The sequence below is a fragment of the Megalops cyprinoides genome, chromosome 14 (assembly GCF_013368585.1).
Source record: "Megalops cyprinoides isolate fMegCyp1 chromosome 14, fMegCyp1.pri, whole genome shotgun sequence".
NCBI lineage: Eukaryota > Metazoa > Chordata > Actinopteri > Elopiformes > Megalopidae > Megalops > Megalops cyprinoides.
In genome coordinates this window covers 18,779,847-18,798,036 of record NC_050596.1, presented here as the reverse complement: position 1 = coordinate 18,798,036, position 18,190 = coordinate 18,779,847, and the positions used below count along the sequence as shown (strand labels likewise).

Here is an 18,190-nt window from a genome sequence, read left to right as displayed (position 1 = left end):
GGATGGCTAATGTATCATGTTGCCTTACAATAAGACAGTCAGAGCAAAAATAAGAGGGTTATACAGTAAAAATAGTACATGTTTATAGCAGTAAAAAATGTTGACATGGTGAATTTCTTTGCAGCCTTACTGGTGTGTCTCCTTTCGCGGGGGAGAATGACCGTACCACTGTGCTGAACATCAGGAATTACAACGTGGCTTTTGAAGAAAGTATGTTTACTGACCTGTGCCGTGAAGCCAAGGGATTCGTCATCAAGTTGCTTGTGGCAGACAGATTGTGAGTAACCTCAATATCTTTTCCTGAGACCTTTCTGGATATTCTGAGAATGTTTGTACAGCTTGGACAGATGCTAATGTATTTGATGTTAAACTCTGATGGGTAGGTCCACTGAAGGACTGTGTGTCAGTTAGGATGCAGTAGGCAGTACAAAGTTTGGTGGAATTAAATAACCAGTCACTGTAGGTGAAATATACAATAATGTGGTGTTCTACAAAGGTAGTGACCTGAAGTAATCCTTTTGCTTGAGTGTGTTATTGCAGGCTTTGCCTGACACGCTTGGTGAATCATTCGTGCATTTTTAGCAGATAATTGCCACATTTGACACATTTGACTCAAAAGCCACCAGTGGAATGGTTGTTTTTCATGGAGATACCCCAACCCAAAGCGTGTTGTCTGGTTTTTCTTTGCAGGAGGCCTGATGCCAATGAATGCCTTCGTCACCCCTGGTTTAAGGTGTGTTAAAATGGCAGAAATTCATGGAAATAATGGTTTCATGGCTAATATTACAACAGTAGTATTAAAGTTTAGTGGTCATCAGACAAATATTCAATTGAAATACATGCTGTGAAAGAAAATGTTTTTCTTGTCATTCACAGGAAATAACTGGACAGACTTGACCACATGCTATGTTAGCATATCCAGATTAGTCTAAAAGACAAAGAGTATTCTTGGAAAATGAATACAAAAGTTCAGTTAAAATATGCCCTACATCAGGGTTATACAGCATATGAAAGATATCAGTAAACCCAACTGCCATCTCATGGTCGTTTGTGGCTATTTCACACAAAAATCTTTAATTGAGCCCAACAGAAATATTTACATACTACCATGTAGTAGATGTATTCATATTTCTAATGAAAGCATGATTGAAAATATTGTTAATATTTAACAATATTTATAGTTTTGTAAGTTTTGAGTATGTATTACATGAGTAAGTATTACAGTTTTGTTCCTATATATTTTCTCTAATGAAATTTGTAATGCAGTATTTAAACTGATATTTCACACATGTGATCATCAATGTTTGCAGTTTGGTGCCCATGTCCTTAGTTCTATGAAAGCCGTGAGGTAGGATTTTCTGATGTTTTCAAGGTAGTTGTAATTAGCTATGATTTGCTTGTCATGCTCACAGGTAAAAGTATATATTGCTGCCTGCTTCTTCTTTCAAAAATTGATATGTTTTCAACCAGACTTTGACAAAAGGGAAGACCATCAGCACAGAGGCTCTGAAACAGTTCTTATCGCGAAGAAAGTGGCAGGTTAGAAGGACCTCATTTTTACTGAACTTAATTTTGAGAGTCCATGATGTGAAATTTCTCTGGCCTCACTGCAATCATGTGTGCTCCTGTGTGCTCTGTAGCGATCACTTATCAGCTATAAATCCAAGATGGTGATGAGGTCAATTCCTGAGCTGCTGGATGACTCCACCAGTCATGTGTCCATCGCCGTTCCCAGACACCTTAAAGAGGGCACCCCGCCACCGTCCTCATCTTCGGATTCAGATGAAGACATTGATGAGCTGCCCTTCATTCCTATGCCTCTAACTATGGAGTTTTCTGGATCCAGAATGTCCCTAAATGAGATTCCGGGGGACGATGAGGTGGTGAGAAGGTCCAACGGGACTAGTGGGGGGGTAGGCCTCACAAGCAGCGGGGCAGAACCTATGGAATGTGAACCAATCGGCGAAGGGAACGAGGGCGGAGAGGTGACCGGAAGGGGACGGACGAGGAAGAGGGCAACGCAAGAAGAGGGTAGGGGGTCTTCGGATGAGGAATCTGCTGAGGACGCCAAGAGGCCAGAGCAGCCGAAAAGGCCTTTGCGCAGGGGTTCTAGTATGGAGATGGACAAATCAGAGGGACGTCCCAGAAGAGGAGAGCTAAGGAGAGGGGGCTCTGCTGACAGTGCCCTGCTCCTCCACATCAAGCACGAGGAGGATTCCCCAGAGGGAGCTATGGGGGACACCCAAAAAAGCCTCAAAAAGGCTGTTTCAATGGAGCTGCCTCGGAGAAGTCCCAGTCCTGGGGCTGGCAAAATGAGCAAGGAAGACTATGCTCTGAAACTGGAGCTCATGAGGCAGAGGCTGCTGAGAGGGGGTTCTGTGGACAACAAGATGGGCGGCCTGCGGGGCCCCCTGCTAGAGACTCTTGGTGTGGGTGTTGAGAGACGGAGCTCTTCACTAGAAAGGTACATGCGTCAGCCGCGACTGGGTCCTCCTCCCCTGATCAGGGCTGCCTCCAGTGACACACCCAGAGATGACACCCCAAAGACTAAGATCCTCCGCAAGAGTGCCTCCTTCAGCCAGGGGGATACCGAGCCCATGCCTCTTCACCGGCGCTTTGGAGCTCCTCTGGAGATACCCCTGGCTCAGATAGAGGAACGTCGGCTACAGGAAGCGGTATCCATGTCGTCTCTCACGGACCAGACTAAGCTGGACTCCCGTCCTGTCACACCCAGGGACATCTCTTCCAAAGCACCCACTCCTACCCAGGATGTACTGGTGCAGGAGGAAAACAAGCTGGCAGAGGACAAAGCTGACTGTGAGTTAGAAAAGGGTAATATTGATGAAAGTGTGATGGAAACTAGTTATCAGGAGAAGGAAATAAGCGTATCAGAAGAAACAGATAAGGTCCAGAGTGAGCCTCTCTCTGCGACTACTCCTGGGGTTGTTGTGGAGGAAAATATAGAGCAAGGGAAGAAGAGTGAGGAGGATGGAAAACAGGAATTAGAGCAGTTGAGGGCAGGGAAGAAATCGTCTGAGATTAACATTACCACTGGCTCACCCGTGACGTCACCACCGAGTGTTGTCTCACCTTATGTGTCACCCTCTCCACCTGCTCTCATCACTTTACCAGATGGAAGGACCTCTGCATATGCCAGCATTATACAGACCATCACGGTCCCTTCTCTACAGGCAGACAGTGCCTCTGAAGCTGCTTATGCTCCCGCTCCTGCACCCACAACCGCCCCTCCTCCTTCAGAACCCGAGCCTGCTGTCTCAACTGAGCACCCTGCGGTCTTCTCCAAAGTGGCCGATCAACCAGCCAGGGAACCCAGTCCAGCCAAAACTCGGCCTTCTCCTCAACGAGAGCCCTCGCCTGGGAGGGACATTAAGGACATTACCTCTGAGGAGATCTTTGAGGCAAAGTTTAGGAAGCGTGAATCATCTCTGAGTCGTAGTCTAAAGTTTCTCACCAGGCCGAAAGCAGAGAAGTCTTCACCTGTATCTCCTGTGTTGGGTGAGGAGGTCTACCGCCCAGGACCTGTCGGTGCCCCTCTGGAGTTTGTGAAGTCTGACTTGCCCAGGAGGCTGGAAGAAAAGTACAGGTCTGTCCAGGACCTAAGGGATGTGGAGAAGGACGTCGGCTTTATGAAGAGACTTTCTCTGCGTTTGAAGAGGGGTCCAACAGCTGAGAAGAAAGAGGAGGCCACTCAACCCACCGCTCCCAGACGTAGGCTTTCCTGGTCGATGAGCCGCAGTAAGTCCATGGACAAGAAGGAGGTGGAGATGGTACGGCTGGATGAGGGAGCAGAGCCTATGCAGGAACAGGAAGCCAGGGGTCCCGAAACGGCCAACGAGTCGCCACTTCTGTCAATGCGCAAGAAGATCGAGTCCAAGGTGGCGGGAATCTCGATGAGAATGCGCAGTCAGTCAGAGGAGAGGAAGGAAGAGGAGAAGGAGGTCAAATCGGAGAACAGGAGGACACCTTTACTCTCCCTCTTACGTCGGTCCAGCTCTGAGGGGGTAAACCTGAAGAAGATGGGCATTCCACAGAACCAGCTGGCATCACAGTCAGGCTCTGCCGTGTCCACAGAGTCTCTAGAGTCCACGTCCAGCATCCAGTCTGAGTCAGCTATCAAAGGTAAGGAAGTGTTTTTTCCTTCTAGCCATCTTCTTTTCTGATTGTATGCTATTTGGAGTGGGTGAAGTACTACTTATTAAAACAAACAGACTACATATTTTAAAATGGCCAGGGTACTATGTAACATGCTCCCATTTGAACCTTTACTGTATGTTTTACTATGTGCACACCCTCCTCAGCCGTTGTTCCCAGTGGTTGTTGATGAGTGGGAGAAGCCATGTCGTAACATAAGCACCGTGTCCTCAACAGACTCAGAGCGCGAACGCAGGTCAAGGTGGGACCGCTGGGGCCTGACCAGGAGCAGGAAAGACAAGACGGTCTCCCAGCCTGACATTCCGTCGGCCATCACCAGAGAGAATGGCTCGCTTCGACCCCGCCAGTACACGCGTCTGGCCTCCGGTATGCCTCTGTGTTGTTGTATCCCATGATGCTCATATGCAGGGCTGGTACTTCCCTGCCCTATGCTTGTCACTGAGACTTTCCAAGTCAACTGTATTCAACCAGTTAAATAAAAATGAGGACATACTTCTGATCTTGTTTGCCATTATGAAAACACCTGCGTGAAGCATCATGTTGCCTGTGTACATTGTGTACTTATCAGAGTAAAGCTGAGAAAGCAGTGTCAAGTGCAGTCTATGGATTTAAAGCAGCCTGCATGGTACATCATTTATTTTTTTGCCATTGCAGTTTTAACCCTTTATGGGACTTTTATGTCTATCTCCTCCTCAGACTTCCCCCCTGTGTTCCACATTAAGCTGCGGGACCATATCCTTCTGGAGGGGGATCCCATCACTATGAGCTGTCTCCCAGCTGGAAGCCCACACCCACACATCAGCTGGATGAAAGGTAGTGCCACTGGCCCCCATCTTCACTAGAGGGAGTATGTTACAGACAATGCACATTGTTGCAGCACAAAATTGTATCTCTGACTGTGGTTTCCCTTTTCCTCAGAATATGCTGATTTGTCTTAAATGACCATTACCCTCACTGATGTGTGTGTTTGAATAGGGTCTGCTAATAAACCCAAAAGTTTTGACACATTTTAAATGAAATCAGACTGTTTGTACAGAGTACATTCAGTTTAATGATATTCAGTGGGATTTAAACTTTAAAACTTTTATTATCCCAGGTAATGAATTCAACCAAAGCTGATTCAGTCCTATATTCTATTTTTATTTCGCAATGTCATTAGTAAAATAAATAATTCTGCAAGTGATACAGCACAAAGAAATAAACATTTCTGGCCATTGTTGGTGTTCCCTTTTAACCATTGGATTGCCTCCTCAATTTTTAGGATTTAATTTAAAAAATTCAAAAGCATATACCAATGGTTATTAACCGGATGAATACAAGTAAGGCAGCTGGCAGCTATTTGCATGAACATGAGAGTAAATTAAGAGTGATTAACAGATGAATTCATTACAGAAAGAATAAAAGGACATTATACATTTGCGTACAATGCTGAGTTTGCAGCATCGTGTGATACGGCACAGAGTGTTGGATCTATACGCAGTAGTCTCATTAGTCCTCATTAGTAGGTTCAGGATGGTGTTTCAGCTTCTGGTGTTTGGTGTTAAATAAACAACTAATGAAACATGTATTAGATTACACAATATCTAAATTAAACAAGCTTACACAACTGTTTCAATTTTATGTTTGCTTTTATTTTTATGTTTGAAAATGATTTAAAGTTTATTTTACATACTGTAGATTGAAAATGGTACAAAGATAGTGATTATATTCAGATAATATTTTTGCTGAACAGGATCTTAGCACTTGATTGTGTAATCAATCTAATGTAATATATACTGTATATGTAATAGTGATTATATCTATGGTGTTTCAGGGCAATGGGCTTGCTTATTTAAAAAAGGTGACCCATGAAATGACTAACCCAGGTGTAGTCAGGATATCTCTGCTAGGTGTATCTTAGCTTGTGAGAATTTGTGGGTTTGCAATTTCAGACAAGAAGCCGCTTGAAATAGACCCCAGGATGAACCTGATTTCTTGCCCTGACGGGCGGCAGCTCCTTATGATCATGAACACCTCCAAGAAGGATGAGGGGTTTTACGAGTGTGTGGCTGTCAACCCCCTAGCTACTGCCGTCAGCTCCTGCACCCTGTCTCTGGCCCGTGAGTCCATACATATCATACGCACATAGCTGACCCAGGGTCAATCATGAGGCCCTGTGGGCAGACATGTGTTTGCCAATGGCCCTGCCTTGTATTATCAGTCAGTTCCTATCCCTCAGAAGCCTGTATAAATAAGGTGTTATACATTTCTATTTTAAATGAAGTCAAATCAAAGCCAATAATCTGCCTGATCTTTCTGCCATGGTCCCAGGTGTCCCCAAATGTCCTCAGACCCCAGAAGTTCTGCAGAAGACAAAGGATACAGCCATGGTCCTGTGGAAACCCTCCGAAACCCGGGGTCCCTGCACCTACACTGTGGAGAGGAGAAAAGAGGGTGGGCTTTTACACACTCCCTACACACTCCTGACACAGTTCACACATGGTCTACACATACCCTTACACACCTCATACACTTCCACTTATTGACAGAATGCTCACCATTGAAACGTTTGTCCATCAACTTTAAAAGTCTCGTCTGGTGCCGCAGTCTGTTTTGTTTGAAAACCACCCTTGTGCCCATATTTTAGAACATCTAAATACAGGGGAGACATTTAAAGTTTAACTTTCAGTGTTGTCTTCATCCTTTTATTATGTCAATGGGCCAGCTCCAGTTTTTAATGAATCCCACAGTTTAATACATTTCACAGTTCAGTATCTATTTAATGTAAAAATTTAGACTCCTTATCTCCACCTAATAAACCATGTAAGCATAACATTCCCTCTGTATGTGTAGAAACACCATTTTTCTGATTCAACATACAAATTCCAATATCCTGAATGTATCTTAAGTATGTGGCATTTTGTTTTTATATGATGCCTGCTTACTTTTTATTCACATAATGTGTCTAATACACAATTGGCTCTGCTTTAATAGTTTTGAAATGCTGTGTCTTGAGTTATGCTGAATTACATCTTGTTGTTCCAGGTGATGAAAACTGGCTCATTGTAGCCACAGGTGTGGCTGACTGTTACTGCAACATCGCAGACCTGCCAACAGGGGGCACCTATAGGTTCCGGGTGGCTTGTGTCAACAAAGCTGGCCAGGGGCCCTACAGCAGCTGTTCAGAGAAAGTGTGCCTGGACCCTACAGGTACAGCAAAGGGTTTTTTGATGGACATTGACATACATAATGATGTGAAGCTGCCTCTAGGCATGCATCATCTTCTCGATTCTGTCTCAGTTTTTCAATCATAGACATTTCTCCATCCATTTTTCTCCATGAAACTTACCTGAGTCTTATCTTTGAAAAAAAAAAAGATTTAAGATATTAAATGCAGTTCTTTAATTTAACAGTGGCTTTCAGCACCTCATTCAATTCATATATTGATTGTTAATGCAGTAATTCACTTAACACCATTATAAGTGCCTTAGCAAACAAAATGCTCATTTTATTGAGTGGAATGTTTTTATCCAACAGTGACTTCCAAAACGCCAGCCACAATCATCGTCCAGACGCTTCCCCCGCCCGATAAAACAGTAACCACGGCTTCTGTCCCACCATCATCTTCTGTTCCAGCACAGACCCCTCCCCCCTCCCCAGTCAAAGCAACTGAACCTTCTCCATCTCCACCTGAGCCTACTCCTTCTCCAACCAAAACTCCTCCCCCTACCCAAACGCCTTCGCCTACCCCTACCCACGAGGCTTCACCTCATCAAGCTGTCACACAGGCACGGACGCCCTCTCCAGCTACCCCAACAAAAACTACTGTCACCGCACCTTCTCCTGCCACTTCTCCCTCTCAGGTTCCACCCACCGTTAAGCCTGTTCCGCCCCTTGTACTGCCCAAACCACAAAGTCCCATCAATATCGTTCCACCCCTGTCCCAAACTCCTCCTGTCTCCCCACCTCCACTCGTTTCCCCTCCCCCCACCATCGGCAAGCCCATCTCCTCCGTACCCCTGTACGTCCCCGTCACCACGGGGACCGTCGCACCTGCCTCCTCTCTTTCTCCCCCTGTGGTGATGGTGACTAGTCTGAGTCCCGTCGGAGAGGGCGGCAGCACGCCCTCACGGCTGACCCCAACCGGGCGTACCACGCCGACTGGTCGCAAGACTCCATTGGGCAAGTCTGACAAGACAGCGCTGCGACAGGGCGTGCCTCAGAAGCCATACACTTTCATGGATGAGAAAGCCAGGTAACTGACAAGAGGATAGAGGCTTAGTAACTGATGTAGGATAGAGGCCACGTAACAGGTGAAAAGAGGATAGAGACCAGGTAACTGACAGAGGATAGAATCCACATATCTGGCGAAGGAGAGACAGCAGATAACTGATAGAGCAGAGGGCTAGGTTACTGACTGGCTAGGTAACTGAGGACAGACAGGACCACATAGAGGTCAGATGTTTTTAAAACATTTAATTGAACATAATATGGGTAGAGAATGAGTTGCCAAGGACCAGCCTAAATAGTACACATCATACACACATAATACACAGTGATAATTTATGGTAACATGGCGGACACGATTTGCCAATAGTACTGTACTATATGACACTGTTAATTGGTATTTAATTGTGACAGATTGACAGCTATGTAAGTAATGATTTGGGCATACTGGATATAATGATGTTTATTTGAGCCCTCAAATAAATGCCACATGGTTTGTGTGCATCTGCTTCCTCCAAAGAAACTGAGGTGGTATTATAATGATCTGTCTTTGAAATCACTGTATTTTATCCACTTGTGAGAAGGAATGATATCAACAGATGTCCATTTGTATGACTGCAGTAGCCCCTTTGTGCTGATGTTATATGCCTGGTGTTTGCTTGACAGGGGCCGATACGGCGTGATCAGGGAGTGCAGAGAGAATGCCACAGGCAATCTCTATATGGCTAAGATTGTGCCCTACGAGCCGCCAAGCAAGCAGGAAGTGCTGCAGGAGTACGACATTCTTAAGTCCCTCCACCATGAGAGGATCATGGTGCTGCATGAGGCTTACGTCACCCCCCGCTACCTGGTCCTCATCTCAGAGCGCTGTGCAGGCAAGGAGCTGCTCTACAGCCTCATCGACAGGTTAGACACATTATATTGGACAACTTATATTGGTTGTTTGTGTATGTGCATGTGTGTGTCTTGTGTCTGTATGCCTATATTCATACAGTACTCAAAGCTCCATATTAACCCCATAATGTAATGTGTCCCAAATGTAAAGTTTGCTCCCACTCTTTTAATACAGAGGGATTCAGAGAAGCAGCATACAGTCAGAAGTGTATGAAACTGTTCTTTTGAAGGTTTTCTGACTGATTAGTGCAGACTCTTAATACATTAATCAGGTGTTCAACTCAGTGCATTCCACAATGAATATTCTGTCTCTGCCGTTGTTAAAACTGTAAGCATTTTGATTTGCTAGTTCATTGCGAACATTCATGATGGGGTGCAGTCTAAAAGGCAACATCCTATAGTCATCAAGAGAGTGCATACAGCACCAGAACCTCCTGTGACCAACCAGAACCACTTAGACAGATGATGGGAAGGAACGCAGGAGTAGAATATCTGGTCATAATAGAATGTCTGTGTCCTTAGTCTTTTGGTGTATACTGATAAGAGAGCTGGTGGTTGTGGTTCTGACGTATCCCTTATGCCCACCCCAGATTCCGCTACTCTGAGGATGATGTGGTGAGCTACATTGTGCAGATACTGCAGGGCCTAGACTACCTGCACAGCCGCAAGATTTTGCACCTGGACATCAAGCCAGACAACATCATTGTCTCCAGCACGAACACTGTCAAGATCATAGACTTCGGCAGCGCGCAAACCTGCAACCCACTCTTCCCCAAGCAGTTCAGTCGACGCCTGGGAACGCTGGAGTACATGTGTAAGTTTGTGCTTCAGCATCAGCCATTAATATAAGAGATTAAATGGTGAGAAGATGTGCATTCGAAACTTTGGATGAAAAAGGATGGCTTCAAACAAAACAATGGCTATTAATTGTCTTGATTCTTAACCTGTTATAGAAATGCAATTTTTTCATTACACCACTGAGTCAGGCTTCCTTATCTGAACTGTCCATGTGTGATTTTACCCTTGGTTTCCTCAGATGTTGTCAATGTCTCGATTATGCTATCACTCTAAGTTTTCTTCTGTCCATCCCCCATCCATCTGTGTCTGTTCCCCACCCCAATCTGGCAGCTCCTGAGATGGTGAAAGGGGATGTTGTAGGTCCTCCTGCGGACATTTGGGGTGTGGGTGTCCTGACCTACATCATGTGAGTATCTCTAACCAAGTCAGAGGACTCATGACAAATTCTTTTCAATGGAAAATGGAAGCTACAAAGGAGTCAGTTTGACTCCTATTACCGAATCCTTGGTAATCTGACTATGTGAGGTGAGTCGTCTTTAAATTCTCCAATTAAATCCACTGTATCCAGGCTCAGTGGAACTCTGCCATTCCTGGACACTGACCCATTGGAGACGGAGGCCAAAATCCAGGCAGCGAAATATGACCCCAACAAGCTCTACCCCAATGTGTCCCAAAGTGCCTCTCTGTTCCTCAAGAAGATCCTGTGCAGCTACCCGTGGTGAGTGAAGCAGGGGTGTGGGGAAGAGCATCTTAAGACATGGTTTTGTGGGGTTTTGTCTAATGTTGGCTAGTTTATGTTACATTATTGGCATTTAGCAGACATTCTTTTCCAGAGTGACTTATATAGGTTACATTTTTTTACATTTATACAGCTGGATATTTACTGAGGCATTTCTGGGTTAAGTACCTTACCCAAGGGTATAATAGCAGTACCCCGGGGGGGAATTCAACCAGCAACCTTTTGATTATGAGTCCTGCTCCTTACCACTATGCTGTACTCTAGTTTCTTTCCATATGATCACCAAATAAAAATGCTAGTTGACAATGGCCTACTCTAACATGCACATTGGGTTTTAGGGCTCGTCCGACCATCAAGGACTGCTTCACCAATGCCTGGCTGCAGGACGCCTACCTGATGAGGCTGCGAAGGCAGACCCTTACCTTCACCACAACGCGGCTGAAGGAGTTCATAGTCGATCACCAGCGCCGCAGGTCCGAGATGGCCACCAAACACAAGGTCCTCCTGCGGTCCTACCAGAACTCACCCACCACACCTACAACACCAACTACGCCCACAACGCCCACCACGCCTGTCACTCAGTGACTGTGGTCATGGCAGCACTAGGGGAGGCAACGAGGGAAGAGCATTCCGGGGTCTGCATGAGGCAGGAGCTCCGGGGTCAAGGCTAGGCCAGGTAGCCTGGTCGTGGAGAAGCAGCAGGACATACCAGACCCTGACTGTGTGGCAAGAACCAGCCACGTGAAACAAGAATGGGTTTTATAGTACTTACAGTGCCTGGACAGTCTTACAGAGCATGCTCAAGTCATAGCACTCCTGGACAGTCTGGGGGGAGCATGCTGAAATCATACTTAGACATCCTAAAAGGGCTGTTCAGTGGTTTGGTACTGTTTGGCCAGGAGCTCCTTGGTCCAGCCACCATCCTGTCCTTTTTTGTTCTTAATTCCAGTGGTCTTCCCCCTTTGTAGTTATTCTCAGTGATGGGTTCAGCCTCAAGGGTTGACACTGATGACCCATAACTATTGACTGTTTTGGTTTAAGGGGAATTGCATTTTTTACAGAAGCTTTGTCTATGATCTAGGATTCAGGGATCTAGATTTATGCACCATTTATTCTGAAACGTTAATGTAAATGTGTAATTTTGTGATCCCTCCCACAATGGTAACTTAAAATTTTAGGTCACATTTTTGCATAAATGCTTCATGTTATAATTCTATGCTCTTGGTAGCATTGGTTACTGGTTGTTATTATAGCAGAAATTTTCAATATAGATTGGAAGTTTTGAAGAGTAAGGAACTTCAGTGGTTATAGTTATCACATGGTTAAAGTATGGTATGAGTGCTCTAATGCACAATATGTGTTGCTCAGGTGATTTTTCATCTATTAATATGAAGATGATGAAGATGAGCCATGAGCCGTTGGTAACTCTGACAAAAATAATGGTAACAATGATGAATTGCATGCATACTGTATAGCACCTTTCAAGAATCTCAAAGCACTACACAGTGTGTGAGGGGTAATTTACCTCGAAAAGGAATACTATGTAGCACCCACCTGGCAGCCATTTTGATGGATTTAGAATGCTCACCTCATATCAGTTCTACAGTGTTTCCTTCACTGCACTGGGAAAATGCTTTTCTACTTTGTCCAGAGGAAAGACTGCCCCCTACTGGCCCACAAACTCCACAATTTCCAGGAACAGACTGTTTTGACTGGAGGTCTCCCATACAGAAGTTAATCAAGCCCAGGCCCACCAAACCTTTTCCATCTGGATGTATGCAACATGGTGGTGTGCCTGGTGAAAAAAAAATACAGATTTGTTGAGAACTCCGATAATGGTCATGTTATCTTACACCAAAAGAATGTTCAACATGTCAATACTTCATGTTTAGAACACAGGTAATCCACACCACCACATCAATGAAAGGACTGTTTCCTAACTCAGTGAAAGCAAAAGCTTTGAAATTTACAGCACTATCTGAAGGCAGCACTGTTTTCAGTGGGGTTTGCTTGTCCATCTGAACTGTTACACAGGTTCTTCATCACATGTGGATGGAAGTGTTTATATATGTAAGCCTGAATTTGCTTTTATTTCCCAAAATTTGTAGCAAGTTATTGAGATTTGGTCTATCTGTCAACATCCTATCACTGAATGAACTGAACAGTCCATAATGTCAGCAGTAGTAGACCCTTTCACAGGTAATGATTTTACTGGAGCACACTCTGTGGTAGAAGTGTTGCGGTTTGCCTCTTTATTACTACGTCTTGGTCATTGGACAGTTATGGAGACAGGAAGTCATGAGTGAAGGCAGCAGGAAGTGATGTGGACCTCTCTGGTTGTGTGTGAGGAGGGATATTGCTGGTATCTGGATAGGTTGACAGACAGACCATGGATACAGACCAAGTTTCAGAAGAACCTCTTGACCACTTTTGTCTCTGCTTTTAAAACTTTTGAAAATTCTTTGTTTATTTAAAATTGCACTTAACAAGCAACCTGAACATTGAATGTATATGTCTGTTCTTGAAATCATACCTCTAAATCAGTTTTAACTACAGTAAATGTAATTCATGTTTCTAGCGCTGTCACATTTTTTTTCCTGAGCTGAATCCTGAAAAAAATATTATTTGATCACAACACTGGTTTTCTTTTAACAATCTCTTAAAATAAATTTTGTTCTATTTTTTAAAGAAAATGTTAAAAAAATGAATGGGCACCATTTGTATTGAGGCTTGACAAAAACATGTAATAAAGGTTTATTAGAGTAGTAGTGTGGTGCTTTTACTGAGGTCTTGGAAGTTATTTACAACATTGATGTGTTATATACAGTACTTGAATTTCAGTCTCCCTTTACAATCATATTTTTGATCAAATATATCAGCAAAATTGTTAACAATAGATTTATTTAAAATATATTATTTGTAATTGAAAATTAGGGCTAAATGTTAGAATGTTAAGTAGTTACTTGTCTCTCTAGCATGTTCTCTGGCACAAAGCTGTCAAATAACTAATTCCATTACAAAACTGTTCTTGTGTTTCTTACCCACTGTATTCATTTAATTTTAATCACTCAAAATAAGTTGTATTGTTATTTACAGTATAGCATCCTTAAGATATTTCATAGGTGTTTTAGAGAAATGAGAATACCGCATGTGTGAAGCGTTTTTTAAATATGTTTACAAAATAAAGATGTATAGCACCCCCTCAGGGCTAAAATGAAGAGGGCTAAATGAAACATACGACATAAAGTTAGGGAGAAAGTTTTACCCCTATTGTAGGGGGTAAGTGCATAGTGGTTTTGTATGAATTAAATGTAATAACCCCCCGATACAGATACAGATACAGCCGAGTTCAGCTATAAACCAATCCCAGCTGTGATGACCTACCACAACATCCATATATATATGGCAAACCTTCGGGTTTGTAGTCAGCTCCTAGGGGAAGTTACAGTAAGTCAAGTTAGGTCCAATTACATTTGCTGGAACCATGAATGGTACAGAATCTTGGATCTGTTTTAGTGCTACATCTGTACCTGTACCCAAAAAGGCATTTGATCTGTGAACTTATGTCCATAACAACTGCTAAAATAAGTGTTTCTAGTATTTTTTAAATTCTGTTTGTTAATGTAAACTGATTATAAAAGTATGCAAGCTCTTTCTAGTGTTTTCTTTTTTTCTTTTAATCTGTTTCTGTACTGAAATATTTATGACCCTGGAACCATTTAAAGTGTTGGGGGAGTGATTTGTCTGTGGTGTGGATCATAGGCATGACAGCTGAGAAACCTAATAAAGCAATTACAATCTACAGGCTGCTTTTTGTGGCCATATAAAAGCAGTTTTTTTTTGTCATTTCTTGAGCTATTCTTTTAAGTAAAACAAAAAAATGAGCACAATATAGCAATAAAATTGATTGTCAGAATGGGGTATATGTAATGTTTTGGAGAGTGATACACTGTACTGAACAAATGTTTTCTGTTGTAATTCAAGTGACGTTTTGAATAATGCCAAACATTTATAGTTCCCCTTGCCCTGTGAAATCTGTGAAGTTATGGGATTAGCTGAATGTTTGCCAACTTATACTGTAGCTGTAGATACAGAGTATTTATTGTGTGTTAGTTGATACTGAAGGTTTTCTAACCTTTGTTCATACTGTCTATAATCACTTAGGTTCAATATATGCGTGTATTTGTTTTGTAGACAAAGGATAGTTAAGAAATACCATAGTATGTCAGAATGGGAAATAGAGAATCCTCTAAAGAAGACGCATAATAATATCCTGCCAAAAACGGACTTACCAGTGTAAGAACAAAATATATAATTAGATGCACATAATTGCAGACCCCCTCTTTGAATTGTTGTTCCATTTCTGTAGCTGAGAACCTAACCTAGCAACAGACTTCGTCTGAGCCTGGAACAGTTAAGAGAGGAGGCATTCTGTTCACTCGCACGGGTGCAGAGGGAGCGACGAAGCAGTGCATTAGCTCACACATTAGCCTGAGGTTATCTGGGGACGAAACACTCGCCTCCTTAACCATACTGAAGCACACCTGCTTGCTCCCTCACTGGGGAGCACTCACGTTTCAGTCTCCAGCAGCCGATGGCACAGCCCCCCCAACCCCTCCTTTCTTTCCAGCCCGCTATATTACTGTCCCTGAATCCTGAATCTCCTTTGGGGCATTTGATGTGAAGGCTATATAAGGCCCGGCTGCTCCTTGTGATCCGCGGGGGGGAGAGACACATCTTTTATTCACTTCGCCATGCTACAGCCTTCTGAGATGGTCCAAAGAAGGGCAGACGCAGCCTTGGAATGTACAGGCTACCTCCTCCTCCTCCGCCATGGGTCCTTTGGACAGGCGATGCCCCTCTGGACCACCATTTATAAGGCCTGGTCCAGGGGGGTGGCCACCCTCACAGCCTGTGCTGTGCAGAACGAAAGGACACTGCCAGGGTAAGTGCTTTCATTCCTTGAATTTCAGAAAACACTAGAACAATGGCGTAATGTGTGACACTGCTTGATGTCATGTGAAGACTTCTGCTAAATTCAGTTGTAATGTTTTTATTTGGTTTGTGACAAACTTGCTTTGACTCCTGATTCTGTGTCACATTGTAGCTACTAAAAAATGCACTTGAGAAGGTGGTTTAGGCATGAGGGTTTATTATATCAGGAGAAAGCATAATGATGTAAATATTTATAACTGTAGATATATTTTTGTGAAAAGCTATCCTTTATTATGTCTAAACAAGAATCAGGTATAAATTCTAATCATGCCCACTGCCCTGATCACTGCATTATTATAAGTCATTCATAGATAAACCTTGGGACACGCGTGTTGAATTCTGATTTTATTTGTATTTTTGCTTGTTTGGATTTTACAATGATTAAAATCTATGTAAAACAACATCAGATATACTGTTCCTGAGAGAAATGTGTTTGATTCAAATGAATAATACATTTAAGAAAATGCATGTTTGCATACATGTAGTTAACAGGACAGAATATTCTACATTCACACAGGTATTGCTTTAGGATGTGCCCACTCATCCAGGGCATGCTTTTACTGAAGGATATTACCTCCTGGACACACCCCACAGAGGTAATTTCCTCCCAGACACACCCACACCCACAGTTTCCTCTCTGTCTTTTCAGATGTCCAAGGCCAAGGTTGCTCCCCCTCCTCCTGGGTGCACCCTAGACATCAATGACCCCCAAGTCCAAGAGGCAGCAATTCGGATCCAGGCATCATACCGAGGCCACAGGTACTGCATACATTTCTCCATCTCCTCACTATTAACTTACTACCAACATCCCTCTATGAACTCTACTTTTCTCAAGGTGAAAACTGAAAACACTGGGGACTGCCTCATAATTCACTTACAAATACAGAGCTGAATTGGCTTCTTCCATGTACACAATAGAGCTGAATTGATGACTGCCCTGTTGACACCAACCTGAAATTGCCCCTGGCTGATGTGCAGTATGTAGAATGGAACTGGTCACTGCTCTGCTGATCAAAATACAGAATACAAAATACAGTGACCTGCACTCCTCTATGTGGACCTCTAAATACACTTAATCCTGAGTTGCTCTCTGCTCTGTCAGTCATCAAACAGAAATTGAACTGAAATGGTTTCTTACATGTACATACAAATAAACCTGAGCTGGTCTCTGCCTGTTGATTTATTTACTGATTTACTCCTGAGCTTGTCTCTGCCCTGTACATTCACATGTTGATGATACATGTAAGAGGCTCTGTCTCTCTTGCACTGATGCATGTTCGCCCCAGGTCGCGGAAGGAACTGCGAGAGAAGGGACCCCCCAAGGTCCTGCAGCCGCTGAAGGATGTGGTCCTGCTGGAGGGGAGTGCCGCCAAGCTGGAGTGCCGCGTCAGCGCCTTCCCCGATCCCTTCATCGTCTGGTCCAAGGACGGCAAGGAGCTGAAAGATGGGCCAAAGTACCGCTACGTGTTTGAGGACCCGGACGTAGTGGCCCTGGTGGTGCGGGACGGGGTGCTCACAGACCTGGGGAAGTACACCGTCACCATCAAGAACCCGTTTGGGCAGACATCCGACTCTGCCTGCATCAAAGTAGAGGGTGTGCACACGGAGCTTCGCTGTGTCTGTGTCTCAGTGTTCTTAAGGTGATGCAAGAAGTAAAGACTGATGGAAAGGGTTTTTTTCCTACAGTTCCGGCCAAAATTACCAAAGGCCCAGATAGTGTGAAGGTGAAGAAAGGGTCGACTGCAGTGCTGAAAGCAGAAATCAGTGGAGAGCCAGCGCCTGACGTGGGCTGGCTGAAGGATGGGGACGACATTGAGGAGGATAACAGGTTTGAGTCCTATTCACCAAATATCAAATAAGGGCATAATGGCTCATCAGCTGTCAGATAATCCAATATTGCTATTTGTGTTTCCTATTTTTATTTTCTGTTGTGTGATGTTTTAACTTTTAACCTGACTATTTTTCAGAGTATTCTATGACATAGGGGACACGAGCACAACCCTGACAATCAAAAATGCCCAGGCATCTGACGCAGGGAAATACGAAGTCTTCGTGGAGAACAATCTTGGAGTAGACCAGTCATTTGCCCGTGTGGATGTCCTATAAGGCCGTCTTCCTTGGGCTCCTTCTTTCTCTATGTCCCACAATCCCTCCACCAAAACCCATCATTGTCCAAGCTGTTGACAGAAGAAGCTCTCCTTACTGTCTACCCTACAACTGCATGGATTACTTAGGGAAGATGCCTTGCTCCAAACCTACTGCTTAACCTGTCTGCTTTTTCTCCTTTAGATTACTGTCAACTTATTACTGAACATATGCAAATGTAGACCTGCTGGCTATGCCTTGTTGAACAAAGTACATCTTTGCAGTTTTTGAAACAACCCT

At 43.8% G+C, this 18,190-nt stretch overlaps 2 protein-coding genes across 2 annotated transcripts in view; both read left to right on the top strand.

The window, feature by feature from the left end:
- The window catches only part of LOC118788814 (striated muscle preferentially expressed protein kinase-like), a 48,452-nt gene extending 36,492 nt beyond the window's left edge, over positions 1-11,960 (top strand). The window contains exons 27-41 of the mRNA XM_036544920.1: positions 125-277; positions 691-733; positions 1,471-1,539; positions 1,641-4,140; positions 4,390-4,539; positions 4,870-4,986; positions 6,105-6,272; positions 6,484-6,606; positions 7,198-7,362; positions 7,690-8,407; positions 9,046-9,285; positions 9,864-10,087; positions 10,402-10,477; positions 10,640-10,789; positions 11,149-11,960. Coding sequence (XP_036400813.1) covers positions 125-277; positions 691-733; positions 1,471-1,539; positions 1,641-4,140; positions 4,390-4,539; positions 4,870-4,986; positions 6,105-6,272; positions 6,484-6,606; positions 7,198-7,362; positions 7,690-8,407; positions 9,046-9,285; positions 9,864-10,087; positions 10,402-10,477; positions 10,640-10,789; positions 11,149-11,395 — 5,143 coding nt within the window. The 3' untranslated portion in view covers positions 11,396-11,960. The remainder of the gene's footprint in view (positions 1-124; positions 278-690; positions 734-1,470; positions 1,540-1,640; positions 4,141-4,389; positions 4,540-4,869; positions 4,987-6,104; positions 6,273-6,483; positions 6,607-7,197; positions 7,363-7,689; positions 8,408-9,045; positions 9,286-9,863; positions 10,088-10,401; positions 10,478-10,639; positions 10,790-11,148) is intronic.
- A 3,604-nt stretch (positions 11,961-15,564) lies between these two features.
- Positions 15,565-17,911, top strand: LOC118789277 (SPEG neighbor protein-like). The gene is made up of 5 exons (XM_036545620.1): positions 15,565-15,729; positions 16,455-16,564; positions 17,092-17,399; positions 17,492-17,633; positions 17,773-17,911. Exons 1-5 carry the CDS (start codon positions 15,565-15,567, stop codon positions 17,909-17,911), a joined length of 864 nt encoding a protein of 287 aa, XP_036401513.1.
- The last annotated feature ends 279 nt before the right edge of the window (positions 17,912-18,190 follow it).